At 40.0% G+C, this 27,024-nt stretch overlaps 1 protein-coding gene across 1 annotated transcript in view; it reads right to left on the minus strand.

Annotated features, from left to right (window-relative positions):
* Positions 1-24,443, minus strand: part of LOC134381033 (transmembrane protein 180-like) — a 31,439-nt gene extending 6,996 nt beyond the window's left edge. Inside the window, 6 exon segments of the mRNA XM_063101120.1 lie at positions 8,350-8,496; positions 11,161-11,232; positions 13,866-14,024; positions 20,013-20,240; positions 20,242-20,719; positions 24,296-24,443. Coding sequence (XP_062957190.1) covers positions 8,350-8,496; positions 11,161-11,232; positions 13,866-14,024; positions 20,013-20,240; positions 20,242-20,719; positions 24,296-24,443 — 1,232 coding nt within the window.
* Positions 24,444-27,024: the final 2,581 nt, after the last annotated feature.

A 27,024-nucleotide genomic window follows, 5' to 3' on the forward strand; every position in this document is an offset into this window, starting at 1 on the left:
TGAAAAAAGGAGCCACTCAGATGCCAGTGAGTCATCGCAAGGGACTAGCACACAGCCTGTTCCATGGGAAGTGGTTGGAGTGTGGGTGGTGGGGGATACGGGCCCATCAGGAGAACACTGGGGCACAGCAAGGACAGCTGATCTGCCCCCCAGTCAGCACAGGCCCACTCATTGTAGACTGGTCAGTAATATAGAACTGCAGGGGGTGCAGTCTGCTGAAAAGACTCAGGTCCAGACAAGAGTTTCCACACAACCCAGGTGTGCCAGACCTCACAAGACCCAGAAGTACCTACAAAGTCAACCATTAAAACTTGAGCTGAACAAAAAGCCTTCCCCAGGGAATCAGCAGCAAAGCAGCAATTTAGCTCAACTACAAGACTCAAGTGCTGGTCCCCACAGGAAGTTCCCCCATTTTAGAAGTAAGCAAAGGACAACAAATTAGAACCAGTGTAGAGTTTAAGTAGTGTAAACAGCGAACAATCCAACACAGAACTAAAACAAAAAACAAAATACCCACAGATCAGATAAAAAGTTTGATATTGACTAGTAAAGGTCTCACTTCACCAAAGAACACCTATAAAACCTAGAAGGACCTGAAACCCCCTGGGCTCCCAAGCCAGGGAGTGGGGAAGGCCAGGGGCCTCAGCCATGCCCCCACCCAGTACCCACAACCAGCCCAGCAATGACCACCAAGCCACTTTAGGAAGTGCCACAGGCTCCCAAGCTGGGGGGGCAGGGCCGAGGGCGTTGGACACACCCCCCTGATACCTGCACCCAGCCCAGCGACAACCACCAAGCAACCACAGGAAGTTCCCCAGGTTCCTGAGCCAGGGCGATGGGAGACCAAGGGCCTCAGCAACACCCCCCCCAACACCCACAACCAGCCCAAAGATGACCAAGCCACCACCAGAAGCCGCCTGGTCTCACATGCAGGAATGAGGGGGGTGCCATGGCCTCAATCACACCCCTCCTTTCTCCTTCTCCCACCCTCTCTCCTTCCCCCTTCCCCTCTCCCCCTCCCACCCAACTGCTCTGCAACAACATCTTAGAATGTAAAAATAGATGGAACCAGGGACTGACCCCTCCTCCTTCAACCAGGCACATTGCCACTGTCATGGGGCCCACCCAGGGTCCTGCAGCATGGAGTGGGGACCAACCCCTCCTCCCACATCCAGACATGCCACCACTGCCATGGGGCCCACCTGGGTCCTGAGGTATGGAGCCAGGTACTGGCCCCTCCTCCCGCAACCAGGCAAGGAGCATGCCAAAACACCACTTCCATGTAGGTGGCCCACCACAGCTACCACAATAGCCACAGCTGCCACAAAAGTGGCTAGATGCCACAGCCACCATGCAGATGGCCCACCAGCCACTCAAATGCATTGACACAGGGATAGTCACCAGAGAAGACCTAAGAAAAGAAGAGGATGTCTCTCTCCACAAAGCCCATTCCAGAGTAACAGAAGAAGCATCTACTGTACAATAATAGTGGGGGACTGAACACACCTCTCTCAGCACTGGACAGATCATCTAGGCAAAATATCAACAAAGTAACTGTTACTTTTTTAGAAGGAGAGAAGAAATCTAGGCTTATCAGAAGTGGGAGGGAGGAGGGGGAAGGAGATGAGGAGAGATTGGATAAGGGGCATAAAGAATAAGTACGATTTATAATAATATATATGCTAATAAAATTGATTTGATCAACATTTGTCAACGTTGAACCCCCAAAATATGTATAATCAATTGATTCAATAATAAATAAATAAATAAATATAAACAAATGTGAAAAAATAAAAATAAATACTCATATATATAGCAGATTGATCATAGTAGGCTATTTTTTAAGTAATGAATTTTAAGTTTCCAGCAACGTACCCACTGATGACACTGTAATTCAACAAATAAACTGGCAGACTCTGACTACTGGTGACAATGTATCTTTCCATTCCAGACTCTCCTATCAAGCAGCAGGAATTTGGCCAGGACTATAGGACAGTGCTGCCACATGGAGTCAGTACAGTGACTGCATCCAGTATCAAGCAGCTGAGTGCCAAGTGTGGGTTCCTCTTGCACTCAGTGTTTACCTCAACCCTTAGCTCACTGTACCAGACCTGCCCATTTGCCTCACTCACTAAGGCCATGTGACCTCCTTAAGGCAGAAAGATTATGTCTTACAATTCTTTATATCCCAGCTCCCAGCTCAGTGCTAACACCTAACAGGTACTCCATAAACATCTGCTGAAGAGAGAATGCGAGCATGCTCAGTTGGCCAAATGGAAGAAACTTTTTCCTTAATAATCTAGAATTTCATTGTCATTGTTTATTCTTTGTGCAAAATGTGGACTTGTGTTGCAGTTTAATATGAGTTACATTTTTTTTTTTTTTGTCTTTTTTGTGACCGGCCGAACAGCACTCAGGCAGTGAGCGCACCGGCCATCCCTATATAGGATCAGAACCTGCGGTGGGAGCACTGCTGCGCTCCCAGCGCCACACTCTCCGGAGTGCACCACGGGGTCGGCCCAATATAAGTTACATTTAAAAAATAGTTAAGATAATCCATTTCTAACCTTGCTACAGAAGTATCTTACCCTAAATAATCAGAAGAGATTTCATGTTGGTTTTCTTGCCCATGTACCACAGCTATAGATCTCTATTAACAACAAGCTTGACCATTACATTTACTGGCTGTTGGACAGTATATCCTTAGGTCATTAAGAAGTAAATACATGTATTGAGTGTAGTAAAATAATCTGCTCTGCAGAGCCAAAATTTCTATAACTGTATCAAGGAGTCACAGAGCATCATATGAAAATGGCAGGGAGAAGAGCCATACAGTTCTGCATACTGTATGCATATGCATACAATTCTGCATATCTGAGCCATACAGTTCTGCATAGTAAGAGTAGAATAATCTAATATTAGAAAACTTACTTGAAACTCTGAAGTTTATTTCAAACAGACATTTTTGCTTAATTCTTTACACTGGTGACTCTCAAAGTACTCTTTGACCATCAAACCATATCCTGCTAAGTGTATGGCTTGTCTCTAGACTTCAGCTGGACACTTTCAGATCAGCATTAGCTATGAAAGACCACCAGATGCCAAACATTAAATTGCCACTCCAAGATAAATGATACTTGAGTGTGATGTGCCGACAGTATCATGAGACTAGCTTGCCAATGTGTCTGGTTCCTAACATGTCTATGGCTGAGCCAACAAGAACTAGTCTCTAGCCTCTGTTTCCAAGGAAGTCAGTCTCTAGGTTCCCCACATTGGCTGCACAATGGAATAAGTTAAGAAGCTTTAAAAAATACTGATGCCTGGATCTCACCTTCAGAGATTCTGATTTAACTGGTCTAGGGTGTGGCCTCATCATCAGGACTTTTTCAAGCTCCAAATGATTCTAATGTCCAACAAGGTAGAGAACCATTACTTTGGGGAATTTGTACTCTTTGAGAATACAAAGAAAATTTAGAGGGAAGAGTTAAACACACCCGTTCTTCCTCCACCACTCTCATATCAGCAAATAAGCTACAACAGGAGATACGGGCTTTGTGTCTTTTCTACCCCAGATTCTGTTCCTGTCCTATCTGAGCCACCATGGTTTTCTACTACAACATTGCCTGAGTCTTTTACTGTTGAGTGGACTATGAGCAACTTCCCCAGTGCAAGTAGAAAACAGTCACCTATAGATGAAGAAGCTAAGACGGAGAAAGAATTCCTTCAAAGTCTACGGAAGAAATGTCCAGAGCAGTTCACAGTCACTTCCTTCAGATACTCATTTCTTACACACAGTTACCCAAATGTGAGTTGTGACTCCATAAACAAGTATCATCAAGTTCTGTTGATTCTCACTCCTTAATCTCTCCCATACCAGTCTCCCACATGCCTTGCACATTACACAGCTTTAGCTCAGGCCCACACCAGCATTTAAAAATCACTTTATTAGCTGCTATGGGTTAAATGTGTCCCCCCAAAATTCATGTATTGGAAACTTAACTCCCATTGTAAGAGATATTAAGAGGGTGGGAAATCCAATTACGGAGTTAGAAAGGTGAAGCTTTTGAAAAATGATTAGATCTGAGGACTGAGCCCTAGATAATGGATAGGTCCATGCATGGAGTAAATGGGTTGATGGTTTAATTAGTGGTCATGGGCATGGTGCTGATGGCTTTATAAGGACAGCAAGTGAGAAAGCTAACTCTCTTGCTTAGCCCATTCTTGCCATGTGATACCTGTGTTGCTGTGGAGAGTCACCACCAAGAACAAGGCCCTCACCAGATGTGTTCCCTGGACTTTGGACTTCCCAGCCTCCAAAACTGTAAGAAATTTCTCAGTTTCAGGTATTCTGTTGTAAGCAACAGAAAATGGACTAATACCATAGCCTTCAAATGTTCTCGCTCTGCACTTTGGCTAAACTCCCTTCAAAACATTTCCCACACTGCACGATGATCTTTTAAAAGGAAAATCTGATATTCTTACTGCTTGTTTTAATAATTACAACACTCCATCCCTTTTAGGATCAGGTCTACACTTCCCAAGCTCTACGACTAAACCATCTGCCAGTCCTCCAAGCATGTCACATAATCTTGGACCTCTCTATGCTTGCACAGCCTCCTCCTACACTATGAATTTTGAAAATTCATCTGAGGAATCATTTCTGTGCTACCCAGTCTGAATTATATGCTCGGCCAGTGTGTACTCCCACAGCAGCCCACGCTTACCTCTGTCAGTGGTGCCTAACACACTGCACTATGATTTCCACCAGCATTGACTGTGAGCTTATGCAGAGTGGGGACTGCATCTTCTGTCTCTTTGTTCTTTGGGTTTGGCACAGGACCTGGCACACAGTAGGTGTTCAGTAAATGTTTGTTGAGTGAACACTGCATCATCTGACACGTGCATGTTTTGCATGTGCTGTTGCTCTTTCCGGGGTACCTCCAGTCTCCGTGCACAGTGTCACACCTCCACTGGAAGATTGCTGGAGCACTCTTTCCTCTGTGAATCTTCCCGGACTTGGTTCCCAAGGCAGTGATGATCATGCCCACCTCATAGCCACCCCTGTAGTTCGCATATACTTCTAATCACAGTACCTACCACTCTCTGCTGCAATTATGTGTCCTCGTGTCTGTCTCCTTTACTAGATTATATGTTCCTAGTGGCAGCAACCTATTTTATTTATTTTCATATTCTGAGCACTCGTTATATAGTAGGCAACTAGTAACTAAGCTGTTATTTTTTGGCCCCCTTCCAATCTTTCTTTCACACCATGCCAGAATATTCTAGAACAAAATTTATGTCATATCTTTCTCCTGCTTAAAAATCTTCAATGACTTCCCTTCATCCACAGTGGTCTTTCCCAAAGTACAGCATCTGAACCCCTGGTAGTACACATGATGATTTACAGATGATACACAACAGTTATTTTTATTTTAGTGGTTAAGTATTTTAATGGTGGTAGAAAAATTGAAACCCCCCCAAATGAATGATTTCATGGATACTTTTGCTTATGGCTCTTTAGATTTAAGTTAGTGATTTAAAATAAATTTAAAGAAAAATATTGAGTAAGTAATAGTACATAGAGTACTCACACACCAAAAGTCAAAAAGTCATGATGTTTGGGAAACCCTGGTGTATAGGATTAATAAAATCCTATACATCTTCTAAATCCAGTGTGCAGGTCCTTCACATCAGCCCCCAATTGCCTTTTCGACCTGACTCCCTCTAGCTGCCATGAAGCATGATACACCTCATGACACTTATCTATGGGTTCCTCATGACCTCCCCCGACTCCTTTCAGACTATTCTTATATTCCAAAGGCATGATCCATGAAAGAAAGAATTGATGAGATGGACTTAAAATCTAAGACTTCTGTTCTGCAAAAGACACTGTCAAGAGAATGAGAAGACAAGCCATGGACTAGGAGAAAGTATTTGCAAAAGTAGTATCTGATAAAGGACTGTCATCCAACATACACTAAGAACTCTTAAAATTCACCAACAAGAAAACAACCTGACTAAAAAATGGGCAAAAGACCTCAGCAGACACCTCACCAGAGAAGATACATAAACCAATAGCAAATAAGCACATAAAAAGATACTCCATATCATATGTCATCAGAGAAATACAAATGAAAACAACAAGAAACTCTACACACCTATTAGAATGGCCAAAAACGCAAAACACTGACAGCACTGAATGCTGGCATAGATGCACAGCAACAGGAACACTCATTCACTGATGGCAGGAATACAAAATGGTATTGCCACTTCGGAAGACAGTTTGGCAGTTTCTTAGAAAGCTAAACATACTCTTACCATATGATCCAGCCACCATGCTCCTGGGCATTTACCTAAAAGAAATGAAAACTTATGTCTACACAAAAACCTGCAGGTGAATGTTCACAGAAGCTTTATTCATAATTGCTAAAACTTGGAAGCAATCAAGATGCCCTTAAGTAGGTGAATAGGTGAGTAAACTGTGGTACATCCAGGCAAGGGAATATTATTCAGCATTAAAAAGCATGAGCTATCAAACCATGAAAAGACATACAGGAAACTTAAATGCATATTATTAAATAAAAGAAGCCAATCTGAAAAGGCTACATGCCATATGATTCCAATTATATGACCTTCTGGAAAAGGCAAAAATATGGGAATAGTAAAAAGATCAGTGGTTGCCAGGTGTTAGTGGGGAGGGAGGGATGAACAGGCAGAGCACAGAGGATTTTTAGAGCAGTGAAACTATTCCTCCTGAAACTACGATGGTGGATATGTATCATTATACCTTTGTCCAAACCCATACAATAGTAAACACCAAGAGTGAGCCCTGATGTAAATTATGGACTCTGAGTGATAATGATGTGTCAGTGTAGGTTCATCAACTGTGACAAATGTACCACTCTGGTGGGGATGTGGATAATGGGGGAGGCTGTGCCTGTGGTGGGGGGGTGCATAAGGAAACTCTGTGGACTTTCTGCTCAATTTTGTTGTGAACCCAAAACTGTTCTATAAAAATAAAGTCTATTAAATCAGTCAGTCAATCAATTCTTCACTACTTCACCATCACCATTGGTCTTACAGTGAAACAAACTAACGAAGCAGGTCTGCCAGGCCCCGTGGGATCTGGCCTCCCTCCACATCACCGCCTGCCTCCCTCTTGCTGACTCTGCTCCAGCCACACCTACCTCCTTGCCAGATCCAGAGTGTCAGGCATGCTGCACCTCAGTGCCTTTGCACCAGCCATGCCTCCTGCCAGGAACGCTCCTTCCCCAGAGAGCCTGCATGGTTCCCACCCACCTTCCTCCAGCTCTTTAGTCAAATGTCACCTTCTCATGTGGCCTTCCCCATAACCCTATCTAAAAATGCAACTTCCCCCAACCCTTCCTATTCTCCTTCTTGTTTTATTTTTCTTTTCTTTTAAATATTTTTTTTTCAAATTTTGAGGAGCACGGCTGGCCAGCACAGGGATCCAAACCCTTGACTTCAGTGTTACAACACTGCTCTCTAACAAGTTGAGCCAACCAGCCAACCCTCCTTCCTTACTTTTTAGCACAGGACTTATCACCATCTGACGTACTATGTATCTTACTTCTTTAATGTCTTGTCTGCCTGTGAGGTCAGAGACCTTTGCTGTTCTGTTCACTGCTGTACCTCACTGCCTTCTGTATCAGAGAGCATAGGACTTGGTAGGTCCTCAATAATATCTGCCAGATGAACAAATGAATAGCTCACTGAGCGTTCACTGGCGCTTCCAGATATCTTCCATGCTGTGTTCTTTCTCTGGAATGACACTCCTCCATGCTCAGGAGGGGGAGTCCAACTCAACCTCCAAAACTCAGCTCAAGAATCCTCTCTTCAGTGAAGTGCTCCTTGGACCCAGGCAGACGGAGGTAGGAAGAGGTAGAGATCTCTGTATTACCACAGTGCCACATTATACTTCTGGTGGGGCCCTTATCACAGTGTTTATTAATCTGTAGGGCCCCTATGAAACTCCCAACTCACCTTGTACTCCCAGTATCTTTGTACCTGACATATAATAGCAGGCCCTTAAAAACAGTTGTGAAATAAAATCATAAATGAATGAATGACAGATAAAGCAATCAATAGGTAGCTCAATGCGAATGACATAGACATGTTTAATATACATAACTTAAAGAATATACTTAAAGATACTCCTACTAAAGTCCCTTTAACATTCATACTTTCTATTATAGCTCACTTAAGATATACGAGTTAATTACTAATAATATCCAAAGTCCAAGATACTATAATTGCTTAATAATTAATGTTAAAAGCTGTGTTTGCTTTCATATTTCTCTTATATTATTTCAAAGGTTTTTACTCTACCTGCTGTTCGTGTTTCCATATCCATACTGGTTTAGCCTAGAGAATATCACCATGGGAGCTAAAGACTGAGCAAGTTTGGTAAACAAAGCATTGATGCCAAACCATTGAGGGAAGGGGTGACCTGGACCAGAGAAAAATAACATGGGTCTATATCACACACAAATTACATGTGTTTATATGTACATATGTATAGGTGTACGTATATATGCATGAGTATATGTATATATGTATCAAGGACCTTTTGGTCTATGAAGTCCTCCTTGACCCTAAGTAGACAATAGTAGAAACAGTATAATATCATAAAATATTAACCCCTTAGTTATAAGGGGTTATAGAACTAAAAGAGCCTAACTCCAAGACCCAAAGAAAAGACACAAGTAGTCTCTCAAAAGCTCATTAACTGGGAGCAATATGGTCCTGCCATGTATTATTAAGTGCTCTATATGTATTATTTCATTTAAACCCCATAGCAATCCCATGAAGAAGATATTACAACCCCTATAATATTTTAGAGATGGGAAAACAGAATAACTTGTCCACAGTCACACAGCTAGTACATGGTAGAACTGGGATTCATGCCTAAGTTTCTCTCCCCAAATTTCATTCAGGATTACTTTAATGTATTCCTGGAAAGAATCTTGCCATATAATTTTTTTAAACAATCATGTCATGTAAAATAAGTCAAGTACATTGGCTGAATAAACTGAAATCTTGTCATATTTCAACTCATGATGGGAATCTTGCAACTAAGGAGGAGAAAAAAGAAGACAACAGGCAAGAAAGAAAGAAAAAAGAAAAGAAAGGAAAGAAAGAAAGAAAGACAAGGCCAGAGAATTAGAGGAAGTTTGATGTGGTGGTAAGAGCTTGGGTTTCGTTTCCAGTTCTTCAATCTGCTGATTATATTGCCTTGGGAAAGTGAATCCCTGAAGGGCCTTGGCTTCCTGGAAGTTGGGATAATTATGATTGTATGATGGTATAATTGCTGTCTGTCTTCCCCACTAGACTATAAGTGCCATGAGGGCAGGGGCTACATCTGCTTTTGCTCACCACAATAGAAAGCCTTTTTTCCCTCACATATTTAGGATTGTTGGCGAAAGCAAAAAAGAAAAAAATCACTTCTAAAATAAGACATTAACTATTCTACTTTAACTTAACTATACTCACTCATCAATCTTTTCGCGGGCTTTTTCTCTGAGTATGGGTCCATGGATGGCAGTACTGTGCCATCTTCCTTGTATAAAACATATCCATATTATATGACCTACAGTTTCCACTGGCAGGTATAGAGACAACCCAAAGTCGTTTGTAAAGCTATTTGAGTACAAACTATCTTTAGAGTTTTATGACTTCTCCCCAAAATATTTACAGTTCTCACCACATCAAATTTGATACTAATATTTTAACAACTTATTTGTACCAAGTCTTCCGCAACTTAGTTGTCATAGAAATAACTTTCATTTCACACTTATATTTCCTAAGTTTATAAAAACATAAGTGCAATTAAATGTTGTAATTACAGTAACAAGTACATATGACATTAATAGATTTGAAACTGAAAGCACTGACCCTTGGTAAGGATACAACTGAAACTTGGGAGCAGAAAAACACAGGTGTCCTCAAGAGTGGCCACTGGGTCACAAACACAGTGCGCACCATGTACACGAGTATGTTTTAGAGGAAGTTAAGAGCATCAGACAACCTGGAGAGTCCATTAAGACCTACTGTACTGTATCCCCAGCTTTTACCACACTGCCTGACACATAGGAGGCAATCAATAAATATTTATTGAGTCAATAAAACCTGCCACTCAAGGCTGCTGTGAGACTTAAAGGAGCAAACAGCCATGCAGTGCATACACTTGGTGGCACATGGTAAATGTGGTGCTCTTCCCTTTGCAACTGTTGAGACATTTTATTTATAACCCATCTCATTTAAAAACAATTAAAGAGATGTAAGATGTTTACTGAAGTTACTGCTTGTTAACTTGTTCATTGAAAAAAAAAAAAAGTGTTTTGAGCCCATCACTTTTCCAGGCACGAGGGATACAAAAGAGAAGACATGGTCCTGAGCCATAAGGAGCTCACCATCTTCCTCATCACTCCAAATATGACCTAGCAATGAAACCCAGAAATGTGAAAGGATGTACACAGAAAGGAAATCAAGCAGCTGGATAGGCAAAGCTTTCCTTGACTGAAGTTACATTAAAAAAGAAAAATAGAGTATAAGTATTTTTGCAAAACTAATAAAGAACTTGCCTTTGTTATAAAATAACACATTCCTCTCTAATCTGCAAAATTGGGCACATATCAGAAAATATTTGCCAATCAAGTGAATTTTATAGCCGATCTAAAACACTTATAAGCACACCAAAGAACAGAACAACAGCTCAGATCTTTTCACGTAAGAAAGGATAAGATGGACCTTGATTTTTAATTTTAACTCATGAGATGGCACAGAGTAAAGGCCATTTTCCTTCTCGTCCTGTGTGATAACTCATACTGCAATACGTAGAGTATAAAGATAACTGAGATTTCACTTTGGTTTCTGAGAATCAACCCTGTTGTATTGTTGGCTATGTGATTTTGAGGGATAAAAAATTATGATGTCCTTTCAGAAGTGAGGAAAAGCTGCCCAGGGCAAACAAGTATGAATACCCTATCATATTCCACCCCCTCATTCCCAATGATGCCTCTTATGATTGTCTTTCAGATATGTGATTTGTAGTGGCAATATAACGGACATATGGAGACTCTGATAGGTCCTGCCTACATGTGATGTTTTTGTAGCTACTACTTGAGTAAATATACTTACTGCCAATTGAACTTCAGTAAATCTGCATCAACCATGTCAGCTAATGGCAGGTTAAACAAGCAAAAAAGAAGCCTGCACAATCACCCTAGAAAAAAAATTTAAATACACATATGAAAATTTTACCAGTAGAAGGCACAGCTTTTGTTAAAAAGAAATGAATGAAGGATGACATTTGGTTTGCAAGAAGAAAATAGGTAATAATACACTATAAAAGGAAATATATATTGTTGCTTTGCCTCCCACGGATTTGTCACCCCTTTTCCCCTGGGTGACAGAGCTGCCAAAGATTACTCAAAGCCCATCTCTTCTGAGCAGTGAGAAGCCTTGAAAAGGTGTTAATCTCCCGGAACCCTCAAGAGTGAGGCATTCCTTCCATTTGGGAAATTAACCATGAATTGGGGTTCTCTTCCTGCATTTATTCTCCAGACCAGGAAGCTCCAGGAAGAGAACATAGGTGGGGTTTTTTCTAAGTACAGTTTAACAAGTTTAACAATAGCAGCTGGTAACATTCAGTAAGGTAACATTCTATAATGCAATTAAGTCGATCCACTAACAAAAGCTTGATTTTAGCAAACATTCTCTTCTTACAGCAATTTCTCAGTATCTTTACATATCAATCAGTAACCTGTCTGTCTTTGAGCCAGCAACCTTGCTGTGTTACAATTCTTTATCTTACAACAGAGACTATATAGCCTGGGTAAAATTTCCTGTCCTTAGAATGGTCAACATTTGAAACTGCAAGGCTTTGGAAAACTAGGCCCCGTGAATTACATTTGTTTTATGCATTCTTCACAGATATTAGGCACACACCTCTATCCCCCAATATTACATATACATGATAATATATAACTATCTTTTTTGTGTGTGTGTATGGCTGGCTAATATGATGATCTGGCTAATAGGGTGATCTGGCTAATAGGCTAATAGGGTCAACACCCTTGACCTTGGTATTATCAGCACCACAGTCTACCAAGTGAGCTAACCAGCCAGACCCTATAATTATCTTTTAAAGTGAAATAACTACTTTCACTTGGAATTTTTAAAAATGGTTTTTATGCTTTTTCCCAAATGGTTTTTATGCATTTTTCCCAAATGACTTCATGCTCATTTAATCTGCTTAAATTATGAATAGATTCTAAAGGACAGAATATGCCCAGGGAAATTCATCATAAATCTTTCTCTTGATATCAAGAATAGGGTAAGATCCCCATACCAGCCAGCATCAAAAAATAAAAAATGAATAGAATAAGCTAAGAACTGTAAGGCATATAACATCTTAATTATGACAGGAGAATGAAAACGAAAAGGACAGTTTAAATTTTAAAAAAAGAAAAAAGCAAACAAAAAATTCTTATCCTAAAAACCACTATAAAAGTATCATTTTAAATATATAGCCACCCTTACAGACTTAAAGAATAGTTATCTATGTGGAGTTCCAATGTCTTGAAGTTTAATAGAGATTCAATCATTTGGGTCAACTACTACACTCTCCACTACCAATTTGTTCAAAATGCAAATAAATCTTCATGAAAAATTTTAAAAATTGTTCCAGCAGGGTTCTGGAATAGGATTTATTAATTCATTCACTCAGAACACATTTTCTAAGGACCAACTATTTGCAGGGACTGTGATAGATAATGAGGCAAAGTGATAAGAGACTAGACCCTATTCACAATATACTCAGTCCAGTGGGGACCAGATAGTCCCAGGCAGAGGGATAAGAACTACAGCAGAGATAAGCATAGGGAATTGGGGTCACATGGGAGGGGCATCTAAACCAGGTGAGGAAATCAAGGAAGGCTTCCCAGAGATGCACAGGCACAGGGAACTGCCTCTGTTCAGAGGTGTCTGAACCGGGAACTGCCAAGTATTTTCTGCATGGCAGAGATTACAGTGCACGTGGAGGATAAACAAGAAATGAGGATGAAGAGGCAAAGAGTGCCTACGTAACAAAGAACTTCACATCATCATATCCCAAAAGCAATGAGAAGCCACTTAAGATTGTTAGGCAGAGAAATGACATGTGATCCTAGAAGCAATATGGGAGAAGGGCTTGGAGGAACTGGAAGATAGAGACAAGGGGACCACAGAGGAGGATATCTGATATCCCATGAATGAGATGATGAGGACCTGACCTAAAGTGATGGCAATGGAACAGAGGAAGGACAGACCCAGGACATATTAGAGAGAAAACTGCTAATAATTGATGGTGTGTTGGATGTAGGAATCAAAGGAGAGAGAGAAGGCAAAGACAACTTCTCAGTCCCTGACTTGGGCAACTGGATCGACAGTACAGCCATTTCGCAAGACAGCAAACAAAGGCAAAAGAGCAGACTGGGGGACAAGATCTTTGACTTGGATGTGTTGAATTGAAGATGCCTGTGGTGGGGGAGGAGTGGGAGCTTGGGGAGGAGAGAGGCTGCAGGAGGAATAGAAGCTCAGCCTCTTTTATACCTGGCTGCAGCATTTACTAAATGTTACACTTGGATAGGTTAAAAAAGGGAACTTAACCTTACTACAAAATTAAGTGTATAAAATTCCTTAAAAAAATAAGCTGTTAACATTCAGACAATTGGGCAGAAAGGTGTGATGATCCTGCCTAGAAATGAATATTAAACTCAGACCAGATCAAAGATGTTTCACTGCATACAGAGGGAATGGCAAGAGCTAGTGTAATTCTGAGATTGGAACTGGCACTTACTTACATGATAATAGTGAAATAAAGAGCCAAACAGTAATAGTATTGCTGTCCCAGAAGTAACACGATGATGGAGGCTGTTCCTTCTAGGTAGAAAGAGATTAAGATAATCCTATAGTAACCAAACTCCTTCAGCCAGGACTGACTGGTAAGCACAAGGCATTGGAATGGAAACAAATTGACAATGTGTTCAGACAGAACTCTATGCACTATGCTTACTCTTACTCATGCTGAAGACAAAATAAATGTTCTCATTACAAAATAAATTTGCTTCTGAATTATAGTATCAGTTGAAACAACTATCTTGGTTAGAGATGCTATTATTCATATATACATTAAAAATCAATTATGGATAATAATATTCTATAAATAATAAATAAACAGCTATTGTTTGTTTTCTATAAAACAAAACAATCCAGGAAATATTCCCTAATTTTTTATTTTCACACTAACATGAAGAGATTTTACTAAAACTGACCATATGAAAGAATTCATCACTTAGTAACAAACATCTAATTCAAATCTAAAATAAATCCAAATTTTAAACTTTGGAGTTACATCCCAGAGTTCACCTAGCACACAGTAGGTGAAAGAAATACTTGTTGAATAAATAAATTAATTAAAATGTCATAATTCTTCTTACTCTAATATAAGTCTAAAATGTACTTTTTACTTTTTTAAAATCAAGCATCAAAGGTAAACAATAGTTTACAATTCTATCTGCATTTCTTCTGGTTGTGTTTCCTGCCTAACCTTATATATTTTCATAATTCTAACATATTCATGTTTAGAGCTCAGACTTAGATTTCTTTTCCTGCATTTCTTGCTACCAATGAAAAAGCTCATTGCTCTAGACTGGAAAGTTTGTGCTAAATATATATATGTAGAGCCGAGCCGGTGGCGCACTCGGGAGAGTGTGGCGCTGGGAGCGCGGCAACGCTCCCGCCGCGCGTTCGGATCCTATGTGGGAATGGCCGGTGCACTCACTGGTTGAGTGCCCGTCACGAAAAAGACAAAAAAAAAAAAAAAAAAAAAACCAACATAAATATATATATGTACATTAACAAAGGTCAGAAGATACTCTTTGTTTCCAATAAAAAAACACATTGTTTAGCTCTGAAAAGTTTTCACTACCTAAATGTACATACTACCTAAATGCACATTACAAGTAGAAGAGAATTTTGAATGTAAGTAAAATACAAGTGTTCTTTAATAAATATGAGGTTTTTTCCCCTGACTGATTTTTTGGCTTACTTCTCTACTTTCAAGGACCAAGAACTCATTTTCTGGATATTAAAAACAATGGCCCAGTGACTGATGTGATCCAAGGCATTTCTTAGAGTTCTGTAAGAGAAAGTATATATAACACCCCAGCAAGTCCAATTATGTTCCTGCATATAACATTATAAAGTAACACATTTCTATATATTGAAGTGTCATCTTCTCAATCCTTTACACATAATTATACAAAATATAAGAAGTTAACAATGTAAGAAATGTGTAGCAGAGTGAAAATGCAAGATTTTGAAATCAAATGCCCTACACCAAAGAAACTTAATTCTAAATAGAGAGATGAAGACAATGCTGTGCTTTCAGTCAAAGTCAAATAAATATCTGCTGCATTGAGCTGAATGTACATAAGAGCTAACATTTCAAGAGTGTTTATTTTGTGCCAGGAACCGTTTTAATGCTTTGTGTGTTTTAATTCATTTAATCCTCCTAAAAATTCCATTAGGTAGATAAGAAAACTGAGACACAGAGAGACCAAATAACTTATCTAGGGTTGCACAGCTAGTAAGTGGGGAGCCAGACTCCTCCTGGGCACTCCAGAGTCATGCTCTTAACTCAGTTACTATTCTGCCCCACTGAGGGGAGAGGGATATAGAAGAATGTAGAACTATTAAAACAGTTATTAGAGAGAAAGACACATGTTCATTCTTTTCTCCTTTCACTTATTCAAGAATGCCATTGAAAAGACAGCCTGAGTAAATGAAAATATAGTGTTCAACCTTTATTACTATACAAAGTGTTAAAGAATATGAAGACAAATGACTCAATTTAAAAAGAGACAAAAAATGTGAACAAATAATTTATAAAAAGATGTAAGGGCAGCAAGCAACACACGAAAAGATGCTCAACATTGTTAGTGGTCATTAGGAAATTACAAATCAAAACAACAATAAGATACTACTACATACCTACTAGTATGGCTAAATTTTTAAAAATTGATCATATCCAGTGTTGGTGAGAATATGGAGCAACTGGAACTTTTATACACTATGGGTAGAAATGTAAAATGATACAACCACTTTGAAAACATTTGGCAGTTTCTTTAAAAGTTAAACGTACATCTGTCATACGACCCAGCCATTCTACTCCTGGGTATTTACTCAAGAGAAAGGAAGTCATATGTCCATACAAAGACACAACTGCCCATAGTAGCTTTATTTGTAATAGCCAAAATCCAGATACAACCCAAATGTCCATCAAAAGATGAATGAATAAACAAATTGTGATATATCCATATAATAAAAAGGAGTGAAATAGTGATATTCACAACAGACCGCAGGAGTCCAAACCAAAAAATAGTACATATTGCAAGAGTCCATTTATATAAAAATCTAGAAAGTACAAACTAATCTATAGTGACAGAAAGCAGGCTGGTGGTTGCCTGGGGATGAGGGAGGGCTGGAGAGAGATTAACAAAGGAACACAAAGAAACTTTAGAGAATGATAGACATATTAACTATCTTAGTTATGGTGCTGATTTCATGGTGCCGTGAAAATGTACCAAACTGAACAGTTTAGGTATGTGCAGTTTTCTTCTGTAGGTAAATCATACCTCAATAAAGCTGTAAAAAATGAAACAAAACAAACACACGAAAAAAAACCCTGCCCTTCTTTCAACTCTTATGTTTTTCCAAATATTTAATAAAGCATGAAAAACAAGAACAGGAGCTTGTATTAAAAGCTGTTAAGATAGTTCATAATAGAAAACTACTGGAAATAGCCTAAAATCATCCATACAGTTAGATTATAGAACACATACAATTTATGCCAACATAGCTATTAAAAATTAAAATAGATTTATAAGTGACATGAAAATTTCCATAACCTATTAAGCTTAAAAGTAGGACACAGAAAATTCACTCATTTTATTTTACAAATTATATCCATAGTTTTGTTTTAAAAACCCCTGTCAGAGAAATATGGAGAAGATAAGAAGAGGGTAGTAGTTTTGATTTTAAGTGCTTTGGTACTATATGAAATTCCACAGCAAACAAGTATTATTTTTGTAATAAAAAATAAAGAAAAAAGAGAAGTTATGATTTTGTCAGAAACATAGCAGTCCCTCCATCAGAATTCAACCATGCGGTGATCTCTATCAGAACATGGCTAAAAACTAAAAGGAGAAAAAAAAAAAAATCTATGGGAACCACTAAAACAACCACTAAACTTACATACTGAGTAAACCTCATGTACTTTACTCATAAAAGCCCTTCAGGTTTCCACTAAATACATATCTGAATACTTAAGAATAAATATAACAAAAGAAGACGGAAACCGCAAAACATTGTTGAAAGAAATTTTTATAAATATAAATAGATGTAAAAACATTCCATGTTCATGGATCAGATTTAACATTAAGATGGCAACAGTACCCAACTTGATCTACAGATTCAAAGCAATTCCTACCAGCATTCCAGCTGACTTCTTTGTAGAAACTGACAAACTGATTCTAAAATTCATACGGATTTGCAAGGAACCCAAAATAGCCAAAAACGATCTAGAAAAAGAAGAATGAACTAGGAGGACTTACACTTCTCAATTTCATCAAGAAAGTGAAAAGACAACCCACAAAATAGGAGAAAATTTTCACAAATAATATACCTGATAATAGATTATATCAAAAATATATGAGGAACCATTACAATTCAATAATAAAAAAATGAATAACCTAATTAAAAACTGGGCAAATGAGCTGAATAGACATTTCTCTAAAGAACATATACAAATGGCCACTAGTAGTATATGAAAAGATGCTCGACATAATTAACCATCAGGTAAATGCAAATTAGCACCACAATGAGATTCACACACACTAGGATGTCTATAGTTAAAAAGACTGATAATGTTGGTGAAGATCTGGAGAAACTGGAACTCTTGTACACTATCGGTGGGAATGTGAACTGGTGCTGCCGCATTGGAAATGGGACACAGAGTTACCATGTGACACAGCTATGTCACTCCTAGGTATACACCCAAAAGAAATGAAACATATGTATGCAAAACCTTGTACATTAATTCCACAGTAGCATTATTCATTAATAACCCAAAGTAGAACCAACCAAATGTCCATCAACTGATAAATGGATAAACAAAAGGTGGTATAGCCACATGGTATAGTAGTACAATGGTATATTATTCAGCCATAAAAAGGAATAAGTATTCATACATGCTACAACATGGATGAACCTTAAAAACCTGCTAAGTGAAAGAAGTCAGTCACAAAAAACCACAATTATATGATTCCATTCACAAGAAAGTCTGAAATGGGAAAATCCAAAGAGACAGAAAAGAAATTGCTGGTTGCCAGGGGATGGGGGAAGAGTGGAGTGGGGATTGAATCATTCCTTTTGGAATAATGAAAATGTTCTAAAATTGACTGCGGTGTTGGTTACACAACTCCGTGAATATATTAAAATACATTGAATTGTATGCTTTAAATGGGCGAATTGTATTGTACGTGAATCATATCTCAATAAAGCTGTTTTTTAAAAATCTAGGTACTTTTTACTTACATAGAGTTTAACAAACTTTTTTTTTTACTTGATGAAGAAGAGAAACTATGGGCAAGTACGTGATTAAAAGTGAGAAGGTACGTATAGTCTAGAATCTGACAGCAAATAACAAGCTGAAACAGGAACTCAAACTGTTTTCCATTCTGAGTCGTTGAACCTAGCAGCAAACAGCTTGACAAACCTCAAATTGCTCTGAAGGGAGAGCTTCATTTTATCATGCACACAGAGTCCCTGGGACTACACTGATAACCCAAAAATAAAATTCCATTTCGTATACTCTGGTAAATGAATGATGTAAACACAGTACCGTTAAGAGACAGAATCTTAAAGTGCACAACTCTAAAGTTAGATGCCTCTGCACCTCCCTTTTCTTGTCTGTAAGGATAAGAAGAATCTCTCCCTCACAGGTTGTTGTGAGGATTACATTAAGTAACGTATACAATTCACTTGGCATAGTCCATGGCACACGATCAGCACTCAACAACTGTGAGTTACAATATACACAGACCTTGAGCTAATAGCAGAAAGGCAAATTCTATCCTACACACTTTGCTTTAAAAACTGTGGCAACATTCAGAACATTTTAGAACTATTCCTAACCCAAATGGTTTAAATATTTTTTAAGGTTGGTAAACAGTGAAAATTAGCTTATCCAGAATAATGTATTCCCTGAAGAGTATAGATAACATATTTTACTTATTTAATTTGGAAAATAGAAATACCCATATCACAGGCTAGGTTAAGTCATATTTTTAGAGGATATATTTAGGTTAAGGGGAGCAATATATCAGCTCTCCAACTGGTAAAATAAGCAGCAGATCAGTATGTTTCTTGAAGGAGGACATGCCCTCTCCAGTAATGGTCATGACCATGGAATTTTAATAACACTCTGAAAATTCCAGGACACAGGCATTTAGCCAAGTGTTTTGAAACCTGCCTCCAAGAATTCTTGATCAAGTTAATTCTTCTCCCATGTAATGATAGCAGAAATCTTAAATGCCCAAATAAAGCAAAACTACACGCTCACAGGACGCTGTTTATTTTCTTCTAGAACTCTGTTAAAGCTTAAGTGAGAAAGCTCAGGGGAACAAAATTCAAAAGCTAAAATGTTCAAAATATCATGTTTCTCCATACTCATTGGGTTCTTTTTCCTTTTTTCCTTTCAACTCTTTTTTCCATTGTTTCTACTGAATCTTGTACAGTGACTGGGCCTCTCAATCTTCGGGGCTCTTAATAAATGTGTGTCACTTTCTCAAACTACTGATATAATCAGGTTTCTAATTTCTCAGCCAGCTGAGAGTTAAATCTTTAATCTCTGCAGAAAAACACATGACAAATTATCACATACCTGTGGGCAAATAAAGCCTGCTCCATACATGATGCTCTTCGTGGAAGAAGAAAGAACCTCCCTGGGAATGAGATTCTCTGGAAAGATCACCATGAAATTGTTGGAGAAGGTTAAATGGAAAACTTGGAAGAAATTCATTACCAGAAAAAGGTAAAAGCTTCTCTGGGATAAGATCTGTCTCACCAATAAAATGGCAGCAGTCCTGGCGAGTTCCTGTTCACTTTCCAAGAGAGCGTTTAGGTTTGAAGCATTTCACATGATACATGCCAGTGTAAAGGCTGGCAGCAGCGAGCAAGGCGATGATAATAGCGATGGCCTGAAAATTACACAAACTTTCCAAGTTCTTAGAGACGAGTCCACAGAAAAGGATACTGGAGGATCCCACTAGTGATACCACTTGGTAAATTTTAACAAGCTGAAGCCTACTTTGGTGTCTTGTGAAAATCTCTGCAAACAGCACACACTGGGCTTGCTGAACACAGGTAAGCGTGCTATCAAAAGCACATAGTGATACCATCAGGTGAGGTCCACTAAGCCTGTCACCTTCTTGATAGTATTTCCAAGGGAACCAAGGAAGCAGGAAGGCTACTGCATATAAAGGGACACCACGCAAGACAGAAATATGATGTCTAACACAGCATTCAGCCTTAGAGTTGTTGTGAAAATACCCATCCAGATTATTAAGAACATTCCACGTCATTGAAATTATTTAGGAGAAAAAACACACAGGATTATTTCAATGGAGTAGTAAGAACTACTAAACTCAATATAAGATGAAAATGACCCCTGATTTTTTTCTTTTACTTATATGAAGTAACCAAAACTGATTGGTTAAAAAAAAAAAAAAAAAAAAAAAACTCATTGTTTTAAGAACTAGCTGAAATAGTAATAATAAAAACAGTTAATATTACTCAAAAGCCAATGTGCATTTACTTTGTGTTTAGGCATTCATAAGTCTTTATATGAATTATTTTACCAAATCCTTCAAAACAACCCTATAAAGCTGGTACTATTATTACACTCAATAAACAACAGAGCCAGGGTCTGAACCAAGGCAAATGACCCCCAGAGTCTGTTTCCAGTCATTACGCTACACTTCCTCCCAACAATGCACATGGGCTATGCTCCTACGAAGAGTGATGCTTCATTTACACCAAGGCATAGTTTTATATAATTTCATTAGGAAAGGTTAAAATATCAATGTTTACCATCTCAGAATAGATCTAATAAATAGGTTGTTGTTGGTAATAAGTGAGTAACATTATAAAACACAAGGGATTTTAAACCATGAACTCTATCCATTCCAACCACCTAATTGGTAACTTGTTACAATACTATTTGTAAATACCATGGGCCTTCTCAAAACAAAGTGTTATCTTAGGACTCCCGGTCAAGATGGCGGAATAGATGGTCCCCAGCATCACTCTCTCCCACAAATCAATGAATTTACAACTATAAAAATGTAACATCGGGGCCGAGCCCGTGGCGCACTTGGTAGAGTGCTGCGCTGGGAGCGCGGCGACACTCCCGCCGCGGGTTCGGATCCTATATAGGACTGACCGGTGCACTCACTGGCTGAGTGCTGGTCACGAAAAAACGACAAAACGACAAAAAAAAAAAAAAATGTAACATCGGCCAAGCTGGGGTTGCTGGAGCTCAGGTGAAGAGGACAGACCTACAGAGTTCATGAAGGGGGAGAAACCATGAAGAGAGAAAGAAAAAACTGCTCTCAGTGTTTTGGCCTGCGGCCGCTTTAATACTAAAACACATGGAACAGGAGCCGGCAGAAGCCGCAGCTGTGCCCTTTAGATGGAGTTACTTGGAGGCAGCAGGGGAGAAGAGGACTTTGGTGGCCCCCAGGACAGCAAGACCACTAAAGTGGTTCCCGTGGATGTACGCAGGAGTGAGGAGCCAGAACAGCTGAAAAAGGGAGCCATTCAGAGGCCGGTGAGTCAGCACAGGGGATCGGTGCAGGGCCCATCCCATGGCAAGTGTTTGGAGCACGGGCGGTAGGGGAGATGGGCCCACCAAGAGAACACTGGGACACAGCAAGGACAGCCAATCCACCCCCCAATCAGCGCAGGACCACTCAGAGGAGACTGGTCAAGAATGCAGAATTGCATGGGGTGCAGTTTGATGAAAAAACTCAGGCCCAGATCAGAGATTCTACACAACCCAGGTGCACTTGGTCTCTGGAGAGCCGGAAGTACCTATAAGGTCAACCATTAAACCCTGAGCTGCACAAAAAGTCTTCCCTAGGGAAACAGCAGCAAAGCAACAATTTAGCTCAACCACACAGCTCAAGTACTTTCCCACAAAAGTTCCCCCGTTTTAGAAGCAAGCAAAGGACAAAAACTTAGTTCCAGCTCAGGCACACCATGAATACCTTGGGGTCCACCAGGGAACATAAGGCATGAAGCCAGGGGCAGGACCCCCACCCACAACCACTCACACCACGAGCACTTCAGGGCCCCACCCAGAACTCAAGGATTGGAGTCAAGGACCAGACCCCACTCCAACATACTGGCACACCACCAATGCCTAGGGGCCTGCCCAGGGACCAAGGGCTACCAGCCAGGGACCGGACCCCCTTCCCACAAACAGGCATGCTGTGACAGTGCCTCAGGGACCCCAGGTGGCCCAAGGCATGGAGAAGGGGACTGGACCTCCCTCCCACAAGCAGACACACCATGCCAGCACTTCAGGTTCCGCCTGAGGACCCAAAGCATGGAGAAGGGGACCAGACGCAACCCCCCCACAACCAGGCACACAGCACCAGTGCCTTGGGGCCCACCTGGGGACTCGAGGCATGGAGAAGGGGATCAGAACACCTCCCAGAACTAGGCACCCTGCGCCAGCGCCTTCAGGCCTGTGCCAGGACCTGGGGCATGGAGAATGGGACTGGACCCCCCCTCCCACAATCAGGCACACCATGCCAGTTCCTCGGGGGGAACTCCAACATACTGGAACACCACCAATGCCTAGGGGCCTGCCCAGTGACCCGGGGCTATCAGCCAGGGACCGGACCTACCTCCCACAACCAGGCTCACCACGCCAACACTTCAAGGCTTGCCAGGGGACCCAGGGCATGGAGAAGGGGACTGGAACCCCCTCCCACAACCAGGCACACCACACCAGTGCCTTGGTGCCCATGCTGGGACCTGAGGCATGGAGAAGGGGACCAAACCCACCTACCACAACCAGGCACCACACGCTAGCACCTCAGGGCCAGCCCAGGGACCCGGGGTATGGAGCTGGGGACCGGACCCCCCTCCCACAACCAGGCACTCTGTGCCAGCACCCTGGGGCCCACAAGGGGTCTTGGGGTATGGAGCTGGGGACCAGACCCCCCTCCCACAACCAGACACCCTGTGCCAGCTCCTTGGGGCCTGCCCTGGGACCCAGGGCCTAGAGAAGGGGACCAGACTCCCCTCCCACATCCAGGCACCCCGTGCCAGGGCCTCGGAGCCCACCCAGGGATCCAGGGCATGGAGAAGGGGACTGGACCTCCCTCCCACAACCAGGCACACTGCCAGCACTACAGAACAGGCCAAAAACATCTCCTCCATGTGGGTGGCCCACCACAGCCACCACGATAACCATGGCTGCCATGAAGGCGGCTAGATGCTGCAACCACTGGAGTGAGTTGACACAAGTAGAGTCACCAGCAGAGATAAAGAAAGGAGGAGGATATCTGTCTCCACAGAATCCATTTCATAGTGATGGAAGAGACATCTGCTGTATGATAGTATTGGGAGACCTGATCATGCCTCTCAGCATTGGACAGACCACTTGGGCAGCAAATCAACAAAGTAACCATTATTCTTTCAAAGGGAGAGAAGAAATCTAGGGTGATTAGAGGGGGTAGGGGGAGAGAAAGTGGGGGATGAAGAGGGATTGGACAAGGGGCATAAAGAATAATTACAATTTGTAACAATATATATGCTAGTAATATTGATTTGATCAACATATCTGAATGTTGAAACCCAAAAATATGTAGAATCCAAAAAAAAGTATTATCTTAATAATAATAACGATTCTTCCACATAAGTTAATTTTCCAGATAACCAAAGCTTACCCTTCAAACTCTACAGCTTTTATGTGTAAGTGGTAATCTTTTAAAAATCTCTTTGCCCTCAAACAGAAGCTTGGACTTGGATGACTTTTCTTGATAACTCTTTCAGCTGTGTGAAGAATCAGCTTTTTGGCAAACCACAAAAATGAACAGTTATGAGGAAGGAGAAGCTCTGTCCTATGTGAAAGGACAGTAAAGATTCCATCTCGCCCGGGCTTGATAAAAGACCACTTCTGAAATCTTGCACAGTTCTAAAAAAAGTTTCACACAGTAGAAACTGAAGACAGAATTTAGCATTTCAGTCCCTAATGTTATCATACAGTATGCCCAAGAAATGGGTTTGATATCTAAAAGTGTCATTTTCCATGCAGAAGAACTCTTCTTCCCTTTGTTTAAAAAAAAAAAAAAAAAAAAAAAGATTAAAATTCACTGTTGGCATATAATAGATGATGGGTGGGAAAATTCCACTGGACACTAGTTAATTTCAGTTAAGTAAGAGTCCAAAACTACTAGCTGTGAATATGTCACCAGATTTAACACTTTACCTATCCATTCACTCAACATTTTTTGGTATGTTGCTAGGAACACCAATTTGCATAAGGTGTGATTCTACTTATCATCTCTTCTAATTTATAAAGTGAGTTTTATCCAAGACTTTGGAAATGCTAAACAGGTGGTCAGGGAGACAGTTTATGGTATTATCATCCTCCCTATTTGGGAGGATGCAACAGAAAAAGAACAATGAGTTGACAGCCTTTTGCTAAACTCAGAGAGAAGGAATAAAACAAGTCCCTTATCTTAGTATAAAGTTGTCCATTCAGTAGTTCAGCCTTGCATTTGAAGATTTATTCTTGATCTTCTCCTGACAGACTATGTAGCTTTGACCCAAAGGACATATCTCCGATAGATACAGAAATAACATATTCCAATCCTTACTCTGGTGTAGATGCCCCTCTTAAATCTAGCCTATTGTCTTACACTTTGATTTATACAACTGGAAAACAGGAAAAGGTTAACCCAGCAAGAGGTAGGCATAGATTCATCTTCCTTTTGATCTTGACTACAGTTCTAAGAGAACACCATGATCTTCTTCTTTTATCCCTGGTTTACTGGAATATTTGGCCAGGTCTCCACAATCTAACTGAATCAGGAAACAGACAAATATGCAGATAACTCGATAAAAAATTCAGATGTTACTTGCTTGAATAGTCCTTCTTGGTCCTCTGCTTTAACTTTGGAGACCCAGAAACAGAATTAAGCAGTCTGTATCGCCCAATTTCTTACGGAAAAAGAGGTCAAGTCAGAAGGGGTAAATGGGCATTTGGCTCAAACAATCAAATTATTTAGTGTCCCTAAGCTTCACTTTATACCAGGTAGACCCAAGAATGATTCTAATCTTAGAATTATCAAAAGGGATCATTAAACCTGCATGCATACCAAACACTGTCTGCAGAAGGAATAAAGAGTATTTTCTCATATGTGTACTTTTATTCTTAAAATGTTTGTAGATTCTGCTGTACCAATAAAATACAAATCTGATTTTTTTGTCATTGTGTTCCCAAACACAAATACAAGTACTATTATGTGGGGAAGTCAGCCAACATTTTTGGCTTTAAAAGGTAATTCTCAGATTTATAAAAGTTGGGAACTGCTGGTGAAGACCTCACTCTAGGGAGTTACTTTTGGCATATGTGAGAATTAAGACTGAGGCTAGAGGTCACTTTGCTACTAAGAGAGCCAAAATCAAGAGAGTCAGTAGAAACAAAAGCCAACATACAAATTTAGCCCACAAAAATCTAGGCACCCTTCTTTTTCTAACTCTTATTTCAGGCATGCTAAAACAGGAAGCATGCCACACCTTTCTGAACTGACCTATCATTAAGTCAAAGACAAGTATTTATAAACTCAGAATTTTGCAAAGTGTCATAAGCTCCCTGAATTGAGCTCAAATTTTTTCTCAAAGAATTTGTGTTAAGTACCCAGTGTCTGAAACACAAGAAAAGAAGGGTTTAATAGCATTATTAAAAACTCTAGCTTGAACTTCTCTTTGTTATATATATATGGAGAATAAAATCTTTCTTGTTTCTCTCTAAAAAGGAGCCATCTGTATTTTGCTTTAGATTACTTTCATATAGTAAATACCTCTATCAGTAAGTATCAAACTCAAAATCATAACTCACAATTTTTTTAAAGCCACCACTATTATCTAAAATCTCTCCTTACCTGATTTTACTATAGAAGCAAAACACGCAAGAACAAGCGCATTATATCTTTACGACCATGGACAAAGGATTTCTGAAGCTGGATCTTCTTTACCACAGAATGTTTCACACATAAGAGTTTAAATGTAGTAAAATGATGTAATGATTAGGCTAGGCAATTGCCCTAAATGTTAATGAACTACTAAATGAATACCCCAAACCCTTCTTTTAGAATCAACTTGGGTATTCACTAATCTACTCAAATCAAATAATACTAATGTTGCTGAAGAGGTTACTTATGGCTGCTTCCAAGCTATGACTAAGTAGACTCTAAAAAGAATGAGACCCCTCCAAAGCACTGAAAGCTAACACTGCTTTTTCAATGCAATTTTTGTTCAAGCTTTTCCAGGGGGGAAAGATTTCCTTAAATATTGTCTTTAAAAAGAACCCACTAACACATCAAAAGCCATTAACCCTGTGGAAGTTTTTAGTTTTTAGCTATTTTAAACTACCAATAACTTTAATTCTCCAGATCATTCTTTTTGGTGTCGTTGTTGTTAAAGAGAATTGTTAAAGAACATTCCAAGACGCTCTTCCCATTTGAAGTCAAAATGAGCTTTGGTTTGCAATGAAGAAAACAGCCAGCACATTCAATCTTGCAGATCAGTGACTAAGGTCAGATGCAGTATTCTAGCACTTCAGCTTCCACAAATCACCTTTAGCAAATCCTAACCTAATTT

Source organism: Cynocephalus volans, chromosome 6 (genome assembly GCF_027409185.1).
Source record: "Cynocephalus volans isolate mCynVol1 chromosome 6, mCynVol1.pri, whole genome shotgun sequence".
NCBI lineage: Eukaryota > Metazoa > Chordata > Mammalia > Dermoptera > Cynocephalidae > Cynocephalus > Cynocephalus volans.